The 19,900-nt window shown below is 39.6% G+C and overlaps 1 protein-coding gene across 1 annotated transcript; it reads left to right on the top strand.

Annotated features, from left to right (window-relative positions):
- Nucleotides 1-222: 222 nt before the first annotated feature.
- Nucleotides 223-6,202, top strand: NPS (neuropeptide S). The gene is made up of 3 exons (XM_037904113.2): nt 223-236; nt 3,080-3,152; nt 5,593-6,202. Exons 1-3 carry the CDS (start codon nt 223-225, stop codon nt 5,767-5,769), a joined length of 264 nt encoding a protein of 87 aa, XP_037760041.1. The 3' UTR covers nt 5,770-6,202.
- The last annotated feature ends 13,698 nt before the right edge of the window (nt 6,203-19,900 follow it).

The following is a 19,900-nucleotide window of genomic DNA, read 5'->3' as shown; positions in this document are numbered from 1 at the left end:
CTTTCCTCTCATGTTGGCACCTGACCTTTCATGTCAGCTATCGCAATTCCTGTACCTTCCAGCTTTTTAAGAAGCACATTTGTCATACCAGCTCCTGTAGTATCATCAATGTCAATAAATTCTAGAAAATGCTCTCTGACAGTCACCATTGCAGGGACATTTTCACTAGGTTCTGTTGTTGTTACAAAACACACTATTAAAGTAATTTGTTCTGTATGGCTGATGTCAAGTGTGCAGTCCAGAATAACAGAGTAATATTTTGCTGACTTCAGATCTGCTACAATCTTGTGTTTGACTTTTGTTGCCAGTAACTGTATGATCTCATTTTGAATTGTTTTTCCAAGGTAGTGGTGTGTGTACATTTCTTGGGTGGTGACTCTTCTTAGATGCTCCTGGAGTACAGCATCAACTCAGCCATCAGCTCCACAATTTTAAGGAAGTTTCCATTGTTTGGCACATACAACTGATCTGAAGTGCCATGCAGTGCTAGGTTTTGGGTAGCAAGCATTCTCACAGTGGCAATGAGCCTTCTCAGAACATTTTGCCAGTAAAGAGACTCTGATGCAATCTTCTCTTGATGCTGATCATCTATGGTGGCTTTTAACCTTAGTCTCATCTCAAGCTCTTTCCACCTGTGGAATGCTCTCTGGTGATTTGTTGCCATCTCATGGCATGCCTGATTTCTAGCCAGATGTTTCCAGTCCTTTGTTCCTGTAGAACTCAATGTGGCTGGAACATTAGACTGGAAGAGTTTGCAACAAAAACAGTATGCAGCATTCTGTGTTTTTGAGTACATAAGCCATGGCCTCTCCATTTTGTCACCAGTGGGGATTTCACGCCAGTAATGTGTTGGATGGAAACTTCTATTTTCATTGTCTTTGGCGAACATGAAGTTTTTCACTTGCTGTGACCCATGCAGTACAAGGAAGTCCCTCAGGCTACTGCTCAAGTGGGTCCACAGTCCTGGATCATCTAGACTTAAGGAACTAAACTCAGCAGCAGCTGTTTCTTGCACCTCCACCACACTCTTCTCTGATCTACACTTTTCTTCAGGAATGTGCACGGTTACATCCATTTGAGATGGAGATATGGATGCTGCAGTAGCTGCCAGGTCACCTGCACTCTGACTAACTGGAAGATCAGGCATCTCCTCACCACTCACATCCACACTGAGGCCGGAAGGCTCACTGTGAACATTTGTGTCTAGGTATCTCAGGAGAAGTCCTTCCTGCTTAGATAGAAAAGCTTCCTTTGCTTGCTTTCTTTTTCTGAATGCTGCCCCAGAGGGGTGTTTTCTTCTTGCACTCATGATTGCTGTTCTGTGCCAGCTATAGTGGCTCTCAACACTCAATTGAAGGGGACAAATAAGCAGGCTGGTAGCAGGGCCTGAGTGAGGGAAGATATCAGCATCTTAAGGGCCTAACTGGCACCTACTACTTCAGTTGACTGCCTGTTCTCCTCAGGTGGGTTCAGGGAAGCAGCAGGAAACAGGAAGCTCCCTGAGAAGCTGGTGTTAATCAGTCCAGGCTCCTGGGGGTACTGGAGAGGTACATAAGAGGCTCCTCCTCCTCTCTCTCCCTGCAGCTCCTGGTGCTTTCTGTTATTCCCTCTCACCTTTTCTCCTGCTTGCCTGTTATGTCTCTTGTGCTCTCCTTCCTCCAGCACACAACACCATCTCTGTGCATCTAGAGCAGAGAGAATACATATGCACCAGCAGCAGACACAATTTTCTACACTCTGGATCCTCATGGCCCCCCCCCTCGTCCCCCACAGTCTGGCACCTGAGGCGGCCGCCTCAGTTCACCTCATGGTAAGGCCAGCCCTGCTTCCCATCAATAAACAAACAATAACATCAGCAGGTACTGCGTGCACAGGCCGATAGATTGATTTAATTATTGAAGCTGGGGTTGAGTAAGATAGTGTCTGCAAGAGAAGAAATTAAAGTCCAGATGATAATTCCAAGAAGTCCAGATAAAGAGTAAATGAAATGTTATACTGACACAGACACTAGCATCCCTCTGCACATCAGTTAGGTGCACTTAGGTTAGGCTCATGGTTTCTCAATATGAATCTAGTTCCATTTGGACCTTGTCAAACTGAACAATCAAACCGTTTTAGCTGGAATTGTATTAAATGGAAGTTTAAACATCATTAAAAACTCAGTACAGATGGGGCCTAAACAATATTCATAGTAAGGTCTGCAAAATGGTGGGACTTCCATGGTGTAATGTGTGGGTTTTCTAAATGGACCAGATCATGCATGTGAGTAGGGCATTGGCCCCAACATCTTGCTCTAGCTGTAAGAGAGTCAGTTCATTTCAAAAGTCTTATAAATATTGTCTATCTGCTTAGTCTGGTAATAAACGACAAATAGTGGAATGTACCATATAAAACAAAAATACAATTCATGACAGAAGTTAAACAGATTTTTTGCTGAGATAAAAAAAGTCCTTGGAAATATTTATTGTTTCTGATCCCAAAGAATTATAATCAGATTTGAGGAACTGGCAGTTGAAAATACATTTTGACTACTTTTTGTATGCTACTAGGTGTGCATGACACATGTATAGGGTTAATATAGTATACAGTAATTGATGAAACTCTTGTTAAAATAAATTTTTGTGGAACCTTGAGACCTTTTACCATTTGTGCCATGATAAAGGGTTGGAGGTAAACTCACTTGAAGGACATTTTAATGGCAACACTTTTAATGAAGTCAATTGGTAGTTTTATAATGGCAGCTGTGTGTGTGTTCTTGCCATTTTCCCATTTAAAAAGAATAAAAGGCCAACCAAGGACCAGTCAGTCAAACTGAAATAGGATTTGATGACATTTTCACTCCTGAACTCTTGGTATAAAATGGTCATCTAAGAAAGAACTGATAGGAAATGTGAGAAATTTGGCAATAAAACTGCGTAATTGCACATAAGTGCTGAAAGAAAAAAATGATCAGGTAAAGATATTGCACTTTATATTATATCTTTGGAAAGTTTGTATTGGTGTATATATATATGTATATATTAAGTTTTCCTTTTAAAAAAATTAAACTAATTTGAGTTTTTCCTTGCAGTCTGTTCAGGTTAAACTTCATTTTAATTATTTGGATCTCAACAATGCACCTGTGGGGGTGTTACCCAACTGTCCCTTCTACGGTAAGCTACAATCCTTGAACATCATCTACTTCATCTATTTTAAATAGATATTTTAGTTAAATTTAGTTGGATTACTTTTAAACACTATTTGATCAAACTTGTTTTTATGTTAAAGGTGTAGAATAAATATGACTATCAAATGTTGCTTGTGAAGAATTTTTGCTTTAGTTGCTAGCAAGGTAGACAGGATTCTCGCTAAAAGAATCTGTTCAGCATGAAGTGTTTATGCTTTTGTGCATGGGATGCAGCTTTTGCAGTGGTTCAGCCCTGGGACTGAGAATGGGAAGCACTGAATTCTGACACTGACTTCCACTCTATTTCATCTCTCTATATGAGCTTCCCCATCTGTAAAATAGAAATAACACATATTTACTTCACACTGTTATTAGTTATTATTTGTAAAGTACTGTAACTGTTAGGCATTCTTAATAGGTTTGTATGCTGAAGGATAACTCCCAAGCAGTATTGTAGTTGTCTTCTTCAAAGGAGCCTATGGGGAAAAAAACATCAGCCTATAGAATGAACAGTAGTATTTTCTCCATACTATGTATCTATGTATTTTAATGAAGTTCTGTAAAGTAGAAGTAAACAGGATATTTTAAAAGCAGTGCATACCAATATTTGATGTCTGGGATGGGGGAAATTACAATAGTAGAATATTAAACTTTATGTGAAGTGCCCCATGAAAGATTATGCAAACATGTTCTGATTTAGATGTTTTGCTCCAAATAGTAATTAAGTATGTTCAATTTCCATGTTGGGATGTAGTTTTATTTAAAGTATTTTGCTGTATTTCTTTGTAACTAGAATATTATTTCTTGGAATCTTAGTTGGGATTCCCTTTTTTTCCTTTGAGGCATATATTTTGTATCACCAGATTTTCATTAATGAACTCTATCTCCACTACAAATAGTATCTACTTGTGTGATTGTTTTCTTTTTATATTGATGTAGAGTTCAAAGCAATCTTCATCAATCAGTCTTCTGATTTTTGTGTGTATGTTTTATTTGTGTCACTGTTTAATACTGTTTCATCTTTGATCATATATTGTTTAGACCTATTTTGAGCCATTTGACTAGCCATATTTAATTTCAGCTCTCATTATGGCAATGATATAGTTTGTCAAATGCTTTTTTATTGTTTAATATATGCCCAATGCCTTTCACTTTCAAATAAGATTAACAGAATGATGACCTTGTTATCCATTAGTACAAATCCTTATATGGGTTGCAATGATGTCTCTAGAATCTTGAGATGGAATTTGCTTGCTTTATGCTTCTTGAAGATTTTATTGTTTTTTTATAAAAATGGAGAATATCAATTTGTAAGAAAGCCATAAACAGAGAGATTGTGTAATCCAGTGGATGGGGTGTGCTACTGGGAATTTGCCTCAGACTCTCTGGGTGACCTTAGGCAAATCATAATAATAATACCCATCTTTTGTAAAGTGTTTAGAGATCTATTAATGAGAATATTATTAAGTAGTAGATGGTATTATTATAAATAATTAAGTACCAGATCAATACTAATATTCCATGGGAATTTTGCCATTGACTTCAGTGGAGTCAGATTTTTACCTCATGGCTTTATATTTAGTGACTTCTCAAACATTAAGCTGAAGATATGTACACATAGACATATACGGTATGTATATTGTACAATATATACCTCCTATTGACTGCTACTGTAATAGGATGAAAGGCTTTACATAACTACTGTATGAGAGGATAGAAAATATAGCTAATTATGGCTCCCTTGGTATGCATTTTATACATTTTTATAATTGTAAAATACAGTAAAAGCTCAATGTGTATGTGTGTGAGAGAAAGAAAGAGAGAGAGAGAAAGATACCAGACTACTTAAATGCAAATCAAAAATATTTCTGTCATTATTAAGAAACATAATCATTACTGTAACTATAATAGCGAAAGAGAAACCCCAAAAGCTGCTGTGCATTACAGATGTTTCCATTTCTGGTGTTATCTATCTTTTAAACTAAATAGATTCCACATAAATCGTAGTGAAATTGCTGTTACATTATTAATAGAAAAATCTTATTTTATAATGGCAAATGGGTACTGTACTCTAGAGGAAAGTGACTGTCACCTGCCACAACAGACAACATCATTCGTGCTACATTGAAAATAACATGTTTCGGATAATAAAAATAACTAGACATATCAGAATTTTATACAGGTAAAACACCACTTGCATTTTCAGAAAAGCTATAAAAACATCCGATTTGGATACTTTTAAACCAAAGCAAATAATAGTTCATCCTTGTCATTTTAAGCGTAAATGACTTTTTTGTCTTTCGGCTTTGCTTTTTTCAGTGGGCAAGTCCCAGCAAATGTGCAAATCCATAATTATGGCTTTTCTGATCTGTGATATATATTTTTTAAATCTTCTGAGCAATAATCCTTTTTATTTGAATTGCCAGCTGTCCAGGAAATCTGATTACTGTCTCATCCTGCTGAATAGCTGCTTAGCCAAGCTGGACAGGAGTGAAGAACTGACTTTTCTAAAACCTTTCCTGGAGAAGTCTTTCATTAAAAGGTCCTTTCGCAATGGAGTTGGATCAGGAATTAAAAAAACTTCCTTTCAAAGAGCAAAGTAATAAATAACTGTTCAAGAAAGTATCCTCAACTTTAGCATCTAACATTTAACTGTGAAGTTAAAATAATTTGCAATGTATTTCTGTGATAAAACCAAAAGAGACAAATGTATCAGCACGTTCATAATGTAAACAGATGTTTATTTCTAATAGTGCAAGCCAAGTGAAGCAGATCAAATTGTTCAGTACAGGCATTGTTTTCAAAGTTACAATATCATATAGTTTTGTATTGATATAAATGTGTTTTCAGCTGGTTAATTCCCCGTTTGTAAGACCGCAGATTTAATCAGATTGCTCTTGATTAACACAAAAATAGTTCTGTGCTTTGAAAGCATGCACACATGCAACCAACCTTTCGGATGGCAGCATTGTATCCTACATATGCTCATCTTTGGTCTAAAAGATACCCTCATGGTTAATGCAGGGCATAGCTGCACTTTATTGGCCTGATTCTCATTTCCATGAAGACCACTTTACACCATCTGGTAATATGAAGAGGGTCTTAAAATGTAATTTAAGACATCTTTACACTGCTCTAGAGGTGTAAAGGGCCATTCCTGAAAAAAAGAATCAGGCCCTATGTTTAAACTCTAATTTATTTTTAATATAGTTATTTAAAATGACTTCATCAGGAAGTAATCTCTTGAGATGTCATTCATTTTCAGGAGTGTCCTGGGAAATCATTCAAAGTCACTGTAGCAGTGCATGTCCCTTTGCTTCAATTAATCAATTAATGTAGGCAACAAACATCTGATGATATCTGCCAAATGTAGGGCTTGCCAATTTTCTGCTGTTATGGTTGTTCTCTAATGAATAGTGGTCCATTTTTGTTTTTTCTTTGCTGTAAAGTAACTGGTTAGATGTTTGTTCTCAAAATATTGTAGATTTTGTCAGCTGGAAAGGTCATCTGCTGAGTTACATTATTTGTGTGAATTTTACCTTGTGGCCATTTCCTTCAAAAAGTGATGTAACAGACTCTGAATGTTGGCTTAAAAATGTAGCAATGTGTATTTGTTCATATGCATTTTGAATTCCAAAAAAACTATTAATAAATCAATGTATGGATCATTTCACATATCTCATTTGTAACATTATGAAGAATGAAGTGGTGTTATTAGACTGGAACAGTGTTTATTTGTCTGAAGTGTCACAAAAGGAACATTGTCATTAATCACTGTTTTCATTTTAAGGAAATATTGGGTACAAGTGCTCTGCTCAGCAGTGCCCATTGCCTACTGGTTGCAGCTGAATGTGGGGGCAGGGGAAGTTCAAAGTAAGGGGTTGCTGCTCCCTTATTCTGGGGACAATTCTATATTGATCCTAGTGTACTTTAGAACAGCTATGGGACATGTCTGGAGAGATCTCCAGAGGCCATTAGGGATATGTCTACACAGCAAAGAAAAACCTGCAGCTGGCCCATGCCAACTGGGCTCAAAGGGCTCAGGCTGTTGGGTTGTTGCACTGCTGTGTAGACTTCTAGGCTCGGGCTGGAGCCTGGGCTCTAGGGTCCTGCAAGGTGGGAGGGTCCCAGAGCTTGGCCTCCAGTTTTAACCCAGAAGTCAACACAGAAATGAAACAGCCCCGCAACCCGAGCCCTGCAAGCCCAGTCAGTTGGCATGGGACAGCTGCAGGTATTTTTTTGCTGGGTAGAACTACCCCGATACATGCACAGGTTTTTAAAGGTGTTGCCCTATTCAGCATTATAAGTAGGGTTGGCAGAATTTGATTTTAATCATTTATTTTTCAATTTTTATTGCTTTAAATGTTCACAGTTGTGGGAAATTAAAGGGGTGGGTTAGATAATAATTATTTAATGTCAGTAAACATTGAGATTTATAAAGTTAAAGCTTTATAACCATTAAAACACAAATTATCAACATGTCAAAATATACAAAGCAAATATCCTTAAACCATAATAAGTTCTCAAGCAGCATTTTTCTTACTTTGCCTACTTGTAAATTTCAATTATTAGCATTAGAAATTTTTTTTCATTGGGTTGTGTGTGTATGGTGAAATTGAAGTTTACCAGCATTTAACATAGCTATCTAAGGCACTTAGATTTTGTGATTAGGCTTGGACAGACTAGATTTTTAAGTCCCACTTTCAGAAGTCACTTGAGCACTTAGGAGCTTATGTCTCACTGAAAGTCAATGAGACTTAGGCTCCAAAGTGCCTAAATCACTTTTAAGTGGCATTCTACCCAGTATTCAGCTAAGTGACAATATGAAGCCTGAACGATATAAAGCCTGAAAAATGCCCGGTATCCAATTGAATTACACAAGTGGCTCTGCCATCTGTTGTCTGATCTTGCATTCACTGCACACTTGATTCTCTCATTGCTGATGCTGTCTTTTATAGGAATGCTAAAATCCTTTCTATGCTTTAAAGGTAGATTTTTTTTTTGAAGGAACATAGAGTAACCATAGTGACCTCTGTCAGAAAATAAGGATGTAAGATTGTGGTGGTGATATTGCTAAGCACATTAATGTTTGCTCCATTTGCCTATACAGTCACAGTCCACTTGATAAAGAGATTTGTTATCCTGAAAATATGATATATAGGGCTACATTTTCAATGCATAAGTACCCATAATGAAGGATGCAGAAATTTTGGCCTATAGCATTATTAAACTATAACAACAAATTACATTGCCATCAATACTTTTTCATTATTCTGTGACAAAACATTTCATTCACTTGCACTGTTTATTAGTTATTCTTGCAAAAACGAGAGCGAGAGGACAACCAGATTTAGAGAGAGAGAGGTGTGATCTAGGGATTGGAGCACAATAGAATCAGCCAGGAATGCCTGAGATCAATCCCAGCTCTTAACAGTGACTCGTTCTGTAGCCTCAGATAAGTCCCTTCACTTCTGCTCGGTTTCCCCATCTGTAAAATAAGTAATTACATTTATCCAGCTATCTCAAATCTGCAGTCAGGATTAATTGATTTTTTTGGTACTTTGAAGACGAAAAGTGATTCATGGGTGCTAAGCAAGAGAAAGGATAGTCTTCTTCTAAGATAAAGCACTGGACTGGGATTCAGAGGATGTGAGTTCTATTCCCAGCTCTGCTACAGACGTCTAGTGTCACCTTGAGCAAACAGTATCACTGACTTCCGTTGTGTGCCTGTTTACACACCTGTAGAATGGGAACAATAATGTTGACCTACATCCTCGGTGTGGGGAAGATAAATTTATAAAGACATTCAGACCTTATGGTGATGGATCTGAAAAGCCTTTAAATAAATATTATTATTCTTTTCTCTTTACTGGATGCCATAATCCATTCTTTTAAAAAGACACTGTCAGTTCAAATTTACTCTCTTTAAACAATGCATGCAGAATCTCTGTCCTATGAGGGTATTTAATTTATTTTGCTCCAAAATAATTTTTGGGCAGATAAACAGCCGTATTTTTAAATTCTTGTAAATCTGAACCTGCAAATGGAATATGGCTTGTGGAAGTACTCCTCATGTGTAATTATTATTATTACTGTTTAATGTTTATATTGCATTAGTACTTTAAGACCACAGCTACATTTGGGCCCATTATGCTAGGAGTTGTATAAACAGCTAGGAAATGGTGGTGCTGACCCCAAAGAGCTAGGAAATTTTATAGGTTAGATTTGCAAACAAAAATGCACTTCAGCTAATAGTAAAAAAATGTACAATCACGAACTATATATAAGTGCCTCTGAGCCACAGCACATAAGAGGCATGTACAGAATTGGTCCAATAACAGATATTACCTTACCCACCTTGTCTCTCAAAGTAACACAAGAATTCTGGACTAATATGTGCTTTCTCAGGCTACTATAATACATGGGAGTCAGTCTGTGCATTCGCCGGGGGGCTGTTCTGTGGACACTGCATCAACATCATGGTAATCAAGACTTCCCCAGGAGGACAAGAAAAACCGTTCTGAGATATGCCATAAAGATAAGACCACCTTTTAAGACTCACCTCTTGTGTGAGTCTTGAGCCCCATGAAGGAGAATTTCAGCCTTTCTAATTCTTTTCCTTGAGAAGTTAGCCCGGAAAACATATATTGATATAAGCAGATTATAACAGATCACTACGTTTGAAAGGAACAAGCAGCTGGGTACCATTTATATAGCAGAAGGCTCGCGGATGAGAGGAGCACAAAGAGATTCCCCATTCCCCACTTTCCCCTTGCCTCCAGACACACATTCTTTGAATGCAGAAGGAGTCGGTTAGATTTGCAGTGTATCCCAAAGACTCTTCTCACTAACTGCCCCCAAAACATGTAAGCAGGCCTCGCGCACAACCATGTGGTCAGGGTGGACAGAGAAAGGTTGTGTTTATGAAGAGAAGTGTTTCAAAGGCCTGTCCAAAAATATTACCAACAGCTCTGCTTGGTACTGTTTTCAATCCTCTTTGAGGATGGGACCTAGGTGGCTGCTGGTCACTCAGGCATCTGCTGAGCTGTAGGTAGCATCTGCTATGGCTTCAGCCAGAGCTGAAGACACAAGGAAAACTGCTTTGCCACCAGTGCTGCTAGGTGTACGTGAATGTAGGAAGGAATGAGGGAAACCCACAATGTAGTCCCTGAATTCCACTCTCTGGTTGCGCCAACATCATATGAGAGGGCTTTGGAGAGGAGACAAGGCTAAGATACTGCAGCCTACCACAGCCTGTCTCTCCCCTAACTGAGGCCTACCTGCTGAAACCCAGCCCAGGGTTTAAAGTGCTGGCATCATAGTATCCCTGTACCCTCCATCCACTACGCCCAGGTAAGACCTTTCCCCTTTCTCACTAGCTAGAAAAGACAATAGGAGAAGATCTATCCACCTCAAGAACCAAAGGAGGTCCATTTCCCAACCTGCCTATACTAGAGGTTCATGCTACATATGTGACCAGCCACCACACAGCCACAGGACAACTCAGCTACCATCATCACTTCCAGTAGAGGCTAAAGGTTGCCCACCAACAGGCCACCATTGCTGCTGTGAGAACAGCTGCCAGATAAGGTAGATAACTAGGGAAGCTTCCAGGAGGTGGTGGGATGGGGAAAGCATGGCGGAATTTGGGATGGAGATGAAAGGATTAATGAAATAGGCAGGATAAGTGTAAGAAATTAACTGAAGGAATAAATAAATGGAATTGATGGGTTTATGGAGGGAGGAGGGAAGAGGCTGGAATTGATGAATTTTTCTGACAAGTGGGCTGGAAGAGTCTGGGATTTATGGTTTTTTTCAAAGGAGTGAGGTTAAAGTCTGAAACTCATAGCCTGTGAGCTGGGGTAAGGAAAACAGGGTTGTTACTTGACGGTATTTTGACCAGTCTGGCTAGTTTTTCTACTCTGGTCAGTTGCTGATCAAGTGTGTTGTTTGTCAGGGGTTTTGCTGCACATGCATGCAGCTTCTTGTGCTGCAATCTTGTAACTAGCAACCACTCACACCTTGGCCAGGAGCATGCTGCAGCCAGCACCTGGGTCCTGCTCTGCTTGCACAGTGTGCTGCATCCTCAGCTGCTGACAGCTGAAACGGTGGCAGCTCTGCTCAGTGCTGCAGACTGGCTGGGAAGAGGGCAGAGTAAGGTAAGGAGTGGGGCTGGGCAAGGCAGGAGCTTCCGGGAGAGGACAGTAAGTCTGAGGCTCCTGGGAGATCCTGGGCCAGGGGGTCAGGTTGCTAGTAGGAGGACACCTGAGAAGGGAAGAGGAGGCTCAGATGCACTGGGTGTGGGAATCTATGCCCCCCCCCCCACACGTACGGTAAATGATCCTCTGCGCACTCTGCTGGGACAGATGGGTTTTATGGCAGGTGGAGTAGAAGAGTATGGGATTGATGTTTTTTCTGAGGGATGGGGTGGAAGAGTTTGGAACTGACAGCTATTAATATGGAATGGAAGGTGAAAGACTGTTTTACCTATGGAATGTCACACAAATCCCTATCTCAGGAAAAGGGCTGCTCAAAAAATTTCTGTCCAAGCTGCTTTTCGACAGAAATTTTTTGTGAGGTGTTTGCTCTCCATGAAAAATTTGAACTTTTTGTCACGACTATAAAACCAAAAATGTTCAGTTTAGAAACAGCACTGTTGTGCTTCGTGTGAATGGCAGTGTGGGTGCCTACTGTCTCCATTCTTCTCTGTAGGCTGGGTTCCCCAGCAGGACACACTCTCCCAGGATGCACTGCGGTCAGGCTGCTCCCAGGGTGTACTGTGATGACTCAGCAAAGCAGAGGCTGGTGCATCATGCAGGATGTAATCTGACCAGAGAACCCAACCCACAAAGAAGAATGGGAAGATGAGGCAGACATTTTCAATGGGGAAAAAACTGCACTTTCCAACCAGCTTTACTGAGGAAAAATATTTTTGAGGAAACGTTTTGTTAAAATTTTGGCTGCCCATCAGTGTAATAATCTCTTTGCAAAGAACTATGCATATTATTAAATGTTGTCTGGTGTTACAGGGTCCCCTAATAAAGACATCTAAGCAGAGCAATGCCGTGGTACAAGGAGGCTGATGTCTATATGAAAAGAATAAATCCAATAAAACATAAACAAGTGACATCTGCCAGATGCCAGTTGGTGGAATTAATATTTTTTTCTTCATACTTTATTGGCATAAAGGCAATTAGATAACCTGATGTAATGGCACATAATTTTCAATCTCACAGGTAAATAATTTATTGTAATGACATACTGATACAGAGTTTTATGATTACCAAGCATATATTAAAGACATGAGTTTTTCCCTGTTTAGACCTCCTAATTTGCTATTATTTGCAGATGCTCCCACGAGGCCTTGGGGCAGCCCTACAAGTAGCCCCTTACCTCATTTTCCCTCTAACTCTATGCCATCTTTTCCTTTAGTCTATTAACATAGTTTATTAACAAAAAAAATAGTGCAGTCAATAATAAAAGTCCAAATCGCCTCCAGTGCATGTGGTCCTTAAAATCCAGTTTCGTCCTCACCATATCCTGGAGTCTTCTGCCACACCTCTGTACCTCTTCCAGGACAGCAACCTCAGCCCTTCCAGCTGGGTACAACCCCACTCTTTCAAGTGGGAACTCTTATAGTCTCTCTTCTGGGAGCATTCTTGCCAGGAGAGCATCCCTCCCTCCTCATGGCCCTCTCACTGTTCCTCAGGGTACTCTCTAGCAGGAGTACATAAGCTCCTCCGCTGCTCTCCCTTCCTTCAGCCATCTCTGGCCCTTAGTGCTGGTGCTCCAGCTTACAGCCAGCAGCCATCTCTCTCTGTGGCTGCTCTTCCTGCCTTCAGTCTATGGCCCTGTTTCTCTGGCTTGGGGATGCCAGCCAGCAAACCCTTCTTGCTGCTCTCCTTTCTTCAACCTTCTCCCAGGAGCCACCTTCTGCCTCTAGCAGTTCTCATTCCCTGTTTTCTCCTGAGTAACTCAGTCTTCTCTGACTTTCCCAGGCACTAAGCCTTTTATAACCCCCAGGTGCTGCCCACCCCCTTTACTCGACCTACTAGGAGCACCTAGACTGGAACACGAATGCTGAGCCCAGTTGCATTTAATGGGCCAGCTACCCTGTTACATGCATATAGATGGTTAATTTAGTACAATAAAACACTGTAAGCATAATAAGGAAAAGTCTCTTGTCACATTTAGCTCTAAATATCATTTTGACCTCAGGAAAGAACAAGACAGATGTGAGAGAGTATATTAGTTGTTGTCATTACCATAATAAAATACAGATAAAAATCATAGTGCAGAAAGAAGCCAACACAACTATTAAGAGTCTGAATTATAAAGGAAATCAAAATTTAACTTACTGTGAGTTCTAGCCCTTAAATGACAGGTTTCAGAGTAACAGCCGTGTTAGTCTGTATTCGTAAAAAGAAAAGGAGTACTTGTGGCACCTTAGAGACTAACCAGTTTATTTGAGCATGAGCTTTCGTGAGCTACAGCTCACTTCATCGGATGCATAGCATATCGTGGAAACTGCAGAAGACATTATATACACACAGAGACCATGAAACAAAACTTCCTCCCACCCCACTCCCCCGCTGGCAACAGCTTATCTAAAGTGATCATCAAGTAGAGCCATTTCCAGCACAAATCCAGGTTTTCTCACCCTTCCCCCCCGCCCCCCCCCACACACACATACAAACTCACTCTCCTGCTGGCAACAGCCCATCCCCCTTTGAAACCCCTCTTTATAATGCGCATGATAATCAAGGTGGGTCACCTCCAGCACTAATCCAGGTTTTCTCACCCCCCCCCCAACACCCCCCCCTCCAAAAACCACACACACAAACTCATTCTCCTGCTGGCAACAGCTCATCTTACAATGTGCACAGCAATAATCCAAGTTTAACCAGAACGTCTTGGGCGGGGTTTTGCAGGAAAAAAACAAGGGGAGACAGGCTACCCTTAAATGATTCACTGTGAAAAATATTTCTAATAGTGAAGTGTTTATATGATGTGTCATTGATGAGTTGTGTAATTACACATTTAAATAGTGTTGGGAAAGAAAAAAGTTTTAAAGATACACTTTTAATAGGTCTGACAAAATACTTCACTATATTTAGAGTTTATGTCTAATACATTACAGGTTAGGCATTGCATTATTTTCTAAAACAGGAGAGGTTTTTGTCCTATTATAAGACGATGTGCTTAAATGAGGATGAATAAACTGATAATATATTTTGCTGACAGAGAAAATATAATATACTGAACAAATTAAAATTCTGCTATCTAGTATTTGCCGTCTTTTGACACTGGAGTGCCTGTGACCCCTTGGTGCCAACTGGCAGAGGGCTCAGGGAGTGTACAAGGTTTACAAGGATCCCCTTACATGAATGCTTAAGTCTGATTGACCTCAGTAGCCCCTAAGCATGACCTCAGTAGCCCCTAAGCATGTGTTTAAGTGCAATCCTGAATGGAAATGCTTTTCTGAATCAGGGTTTTCATAATCCATTAATGAACTTGATTGCTTGAAGGTTCACTTTCAATGCACCAGTAGCCTATAATGTAAACCCTGGAGTGGCTTATTTCTTTGTTGGTTTATATGATCCAATATATCATTATATCAATATATTATTATTATATGATCCAATAATGTACACTCATCTTGCAGTTTATCAATGTATATATAAAATAAGGGGAAAACAGTAGCAGTTATGGCACCTTTGCCAAGTATCGATAAATGTATGGCCACATCACCAGTGTAATTGGGTCCAATCCCAAATCATCACATATTCCCCATTTGAAGGTATGTGAAGCTTTGTAGGGATGCGCCCTACATTTCTGAACACAAATGAGTGTCCTCTGCCAGAAATAATGCCTGAAGGCCATGATGAAATAATCACCCCACTGGAACTGGCTGCCCTGTGAGGATCTCTCTGGTTAAGGCTGCCTTCCAGCTCCCCAGCATTATGACAAGTCATGTATTTCATTAAGCTGCTTATTTTTACCATTTTAGTTTTAGCCAGGTCTGCAAATTATTCCTTTCTGCTGGCAGTGTGAAGCTTGTTAACTTCCTGGATAATAGGAGCAGCGCAGTCACAAGCATATTTTTTATTGCTCAGTGATGCCTAGCAAAGTGTACCCTGTGCAATGCCACTTCCATTTCATGTTTCACAGTTTTAAATTCATTTTCACATTCAAAATGTGGTAAAATTATTGTTGTGCTAGACACCATGGCATGTTAGTTAGGGTGTTAAGTCATTCGCACGATTAGACAGCAATTGGAACTGGCTGGAATTCAGTACAACACAAAGAACCAACATGTCAATCAAAGAGACAAGCTATCCAATTGCTTATTATTGACTGGACTTCATCTCTTGGCATCAAACGATGTGCCAACTGTTGGCTATCGCAATATGTTGTGGCCAATGTCTGCAGAACAATATTGGATTGTGACTGCCACCCTTAAGTTGTGAAGCAGAATTATAGGTGCTCTAGTTTTATCATAGAATCACAGAAATGTAGGGCTCAAAGGGACCTCAAGAAGTCATCTACTCCATCCCTCTGCACTGAGGCAGGACCAAGTAAACCTAGACCATCCCTCCCAGATAGTTGTCTAACTTCTGCTTCAAAATTTCCAGTGTTGGGGATACCAACCTCCCTTGGAAGTTTGTTTGAGAGCTTAGCTACCTTTATTGTTAGGTTAGTTATTAGGAAAAAAATATTCTAACTCTCCCTTGCTGCAGGTTAAGCCCATTGCTTCTTACCCTACCTCCAGTGGACAGGGAGAACAATAGATCATCTTCTGTATAAGAGGCCTTAACATATTTGAAGGTTTTCTTCAAGACTAAATATGTCCAGTTTTTTTAACCTTTCCTCATAGGTCTGTTTATCATTTTGTTGCTCTCCTCTGGACTATCTCTAATTTGTTCTAAAGTGTGACACCCAGAACTGGACAAAGTACTCCATCTGAGGCTTCATCAGTGTTGAGCAAAGTGGAACAATTACTTCTTGTGTCTTCTATACGACATTCCTGTTAATACACCCAAGAAAGATAGTAGCCTCTTTTATAACTGCATGACATTGTTGAGACTCATTCAGTTGTGATCCACTATAACCCCCAGATCCTTTTTTAGCAGTACTATCACCTAGCCAGTTATTCTCCATTTTGTATTTGTGCTATTGATTTTTTCCTTCCTAAGTGAAATACTTTGCACTTGTCTTTTTTAAATTTCATCTCGTTGATTTCAGACCAGTTCGCCAATTTATCACGGTCATTTTGAATTCTAATCCTGTCCTCTAAAGTGCTTGCAACCCTACCCAGTTTGGTGTCAACTTCAAATTTTATAAGCATACTCTCTTCTCCAATATCAAAGTAATTAATAAAAAATATTGAATAGTACCTGACCCGAGACTGAAGCTTATGGAACCCCACTAGACGCGCCCTCCCAGTCTGATGGTGAACTATTGCTAACTACTCTTTGTTTAAGGTCTTTCAACCAATTTTGCACCCACCTTTTAGTAATTCTATCTAGACCACTTTTCCATACTTTGTTCATGAGAATGTCATGTGGGACTGTGCCAAAAAGCCTTACTAAAATGAAGATATATCACATCTACTGCTTTACCACATCCATTAGGCCAGCAATCCCGTTAAAGAAGGAAATTAGGTTGTTTGGCATGATTTTTTCTTGACAAAGCCATGCTGGCTATTCGTTATAACCCTCTTATCCTCTAGGTGCTTACAACTTGTTTGTTCAATAATTTGTTCCAGTATCTTTCAAAATATTGAAGTTAGCCTGACTGGTCTATAATATAATAGGTACTAGTATAGCTCTTTTCCAGTCCTCTGGAACCTCACCTGTCCTCCATGAGTTCTCAAAGATAATTGCTAACAGTTTTGAGATTGCTGCAGCTAGATCCATAAGTACCCTATGGTGAATTTCATCATGTCCTGACAACTTGAATATGTCTAACTTATCTAAATATTCTTTAACCTGTTCTTTCCCTATTTTGGCTTGCATTCCTTCTCTCTTGTTGTTAACATTAATTGTGTTGATAGCATTAATTGGTCATCATTAACCTTTTTAGTGGGGACTGAAGCAAAATAGGCATTAAACATCGGCGCCATCTTGATGTCATCCATTATTAGCTCTCCTTCCCCACTAAGTAGAGGACCTACACTTTCCTTCATTTTTCGTTTGCTCCTACTGTATTTAAATGACTTCTTCTTATTGCCTTTTATGTACCTTGCTAGTTGTAACTGATTTTATGTCTTAGCCTTTCTGATTTTGTCACTTCATGCTTGGTGCTATTCTTTGGTATTCCTCTTTAGCAATTCATCCATGTTTCCCCATTTTGTAAGATTCCTTTTTAATTTTAAGTTAATTAAAGTGCTCCTAATGGAGCTGTATTGGCCTCTTACTACTATTCCCATCTTTCCTTTGCATCAGGATAGTTTGCAGTTATACCTTTAGTATTGTCTCCATGAGAAACGGACAACTCTCCTGAACTTTTTTATCCCTTAGATATTTTCTCATGGGACCTTATCTACTAGTTCTCTGAGTTTGTCCAAGTCTGATTTTTCAAAGTCCTTTGTCTTTATTCTGCTGTGCTCATTTTTTCCTTTCCTTGGAATAATTAAATCTATCATTTCATGATCACTTTCACCCAAATTGCCTTACACCTTCAGATTCGCAAGTTCCAACCAATTCCTCCCTGTTGGTCAGAATCAAGTCTAAAATTGCTGTCCCCATGGTTACTTCTTCCATTTTCTGAAACAAAAATATGTTCCCAATAAATTCAAAGAACTAACTGGAAATTCTATGTTTTCGATATTGTTTTTCCAACAGTTAAAGTCCCCCATTACTACTAGATCTTGTGTTTTGGATATTTCTGTTATTTGTTCTAGCAATGGATTTGATGGTCTATAGTAGACCCCCTAATGTAATGTCACCCCCATTTTTCCACTCCTGTCTTTACCTAGAAACTTTTAACTGTTTCTCACCTCCTTCTGGACCTCAGAACAAGTATATATATTCTTGATGTGTCATGCAACACCTCCTCCCTTTTTTTCCTTTTTTTCTAGTTCAAAAAAGAACTACATAAATTCATGGAGGATAGGTCCATCAATGGCTATTAGCCAGGATGGGTAGGGATGGTGTCCCTAGCCTCTGTTTGTCAGAACCTGGGAACGGGTGACAGGGGATGGATTACTTGATGATTACCTGTTCTGTTCATTCCCTCTGGGGGACCTGGCATTGGCCACTGTCAGAAGACAGGATACTGGGCTAGATGCCAATATTCCAGTCATGAGATTTATCCCACCAAGTCTCAGAGATACCAATTAAGTCATAATTTAATTAATATACTAATACTTCCAGTTTTGCTTATTTATTCCTCCTACTCCTTGCATTTGTGTATAGACATCTAAGAAGTTGAACAAATTCTCCCACTGTTTGCCTTCTTGTTGCTTCTATGGCCCTATTGTAATATTCCAAGTTCCCCCAAAAATGTTAAAGTCACCTTTTTCATGCTTACCAGTGGGCTTTTTTCACCTGCCCCCTGTGAACATCATTTAAAGCCCTGCTCACTAGATTGGTGAGCCAGTGCATTTCCCCTTCTTGATCAGATGGACCCTATCTCTTTCCAGCAGACTTCCTTCCCAGCGCAGCAGCCCATTCTGCAGAAAGCTGAAGCCCTCCTGTTAACACCATCTGCACTGCCATGCATTCATCTACAGGATACATATGTTCCTGCTTGGGACCTTTCCCTCAACCAGGAGGACGAATAAGAACACACATCTGAGCCCAAATAGCTACACAGCAATTTTTAGCCCCATAGCCTGAATTCAAGTCAGATGACTTGGGCCAGCCACGTCAGTGCCACGGGTCTTTTATTACACTGCAGATGCAAGTGCCTTCACAGCACAATTCCCATTGGAGTTTGTATTCCCAAGTCACTTATGCACTTTTAAAAATTCCAGCCAGGGTCTCTCTTTTTGTAACAACCTCTCTCTCTCTTTCTCTCTCTCTCTCACCTCTGCTGCAAAGCTGTGGCTTTGAGCTCAGGATGCTGTGTGACGTGCTATTGTCAGATCATCGCGCAGTGCATTATTCAAATCCAAGAAAAGAAACATGTGGAAGTACTGCAGGATGAGTATTTCTCAGCTACCGTTAGGAATAGGTTGTGTTTTGCTCTTTTGTCCGCAGTGTGCTATGTCGGTTTGTATATGTTAGTATTCCAACTGTGCAAATCACTCCTCCTGATCAGTAATTAAGATGTTGTTTATATACTTTTGTTATGAAGTGACCTGCATTTATCTCCACTAAGTTGTCAGAATTAAATCAAGTGTATAACACAGTACAAGTTATCTCTCTCCTCACAGCACATTCTTCAAATATTGTATCTCTTTCCACTCAGTACAGATCAATGGACAACAGCCATATGGGATTAGACTCGCTAAAAGGAAAAACAAGGTTTTTTAAAATCAGTGTTTACCTCCCTGAATATTTTACCCTAATATATACCCTAATTTTGACTCTTTTCTTCATGGTTTGAATATCTTGGCAATAATCCCATAGTGCATTTATAGCTACTGCAATTTGTACTACATGTAGCGCTGTGTGGTTGAGGGCTATTATCCTTGACATGATTAAATGCTACTAGGAAAATATTTATTTCATTGATATGCGGACTTTGTGCATTAATAGGTATTGCTCAGTATGATTATATGTATTA

This window comes from Chelonia mydas, chromosome 7, assembly GCF_015237465.2.
Source record: "Chelonia mydas isolate rCheMyd1 chromosome 7, rCheMyd1.pri.v2, whole genome shotgun sequence".
NCBI classification, from domain to species: domain Eukaryota; kingdom Metazoa; phylum Chordata; order Testudines; family Cheloniidae; genus Chelonia; species Chelonia mydas.
Note: the sequence above shows the minus strand (reverse complement) of the source record. Positions and strands in the feature narration are given on the sequence as shown.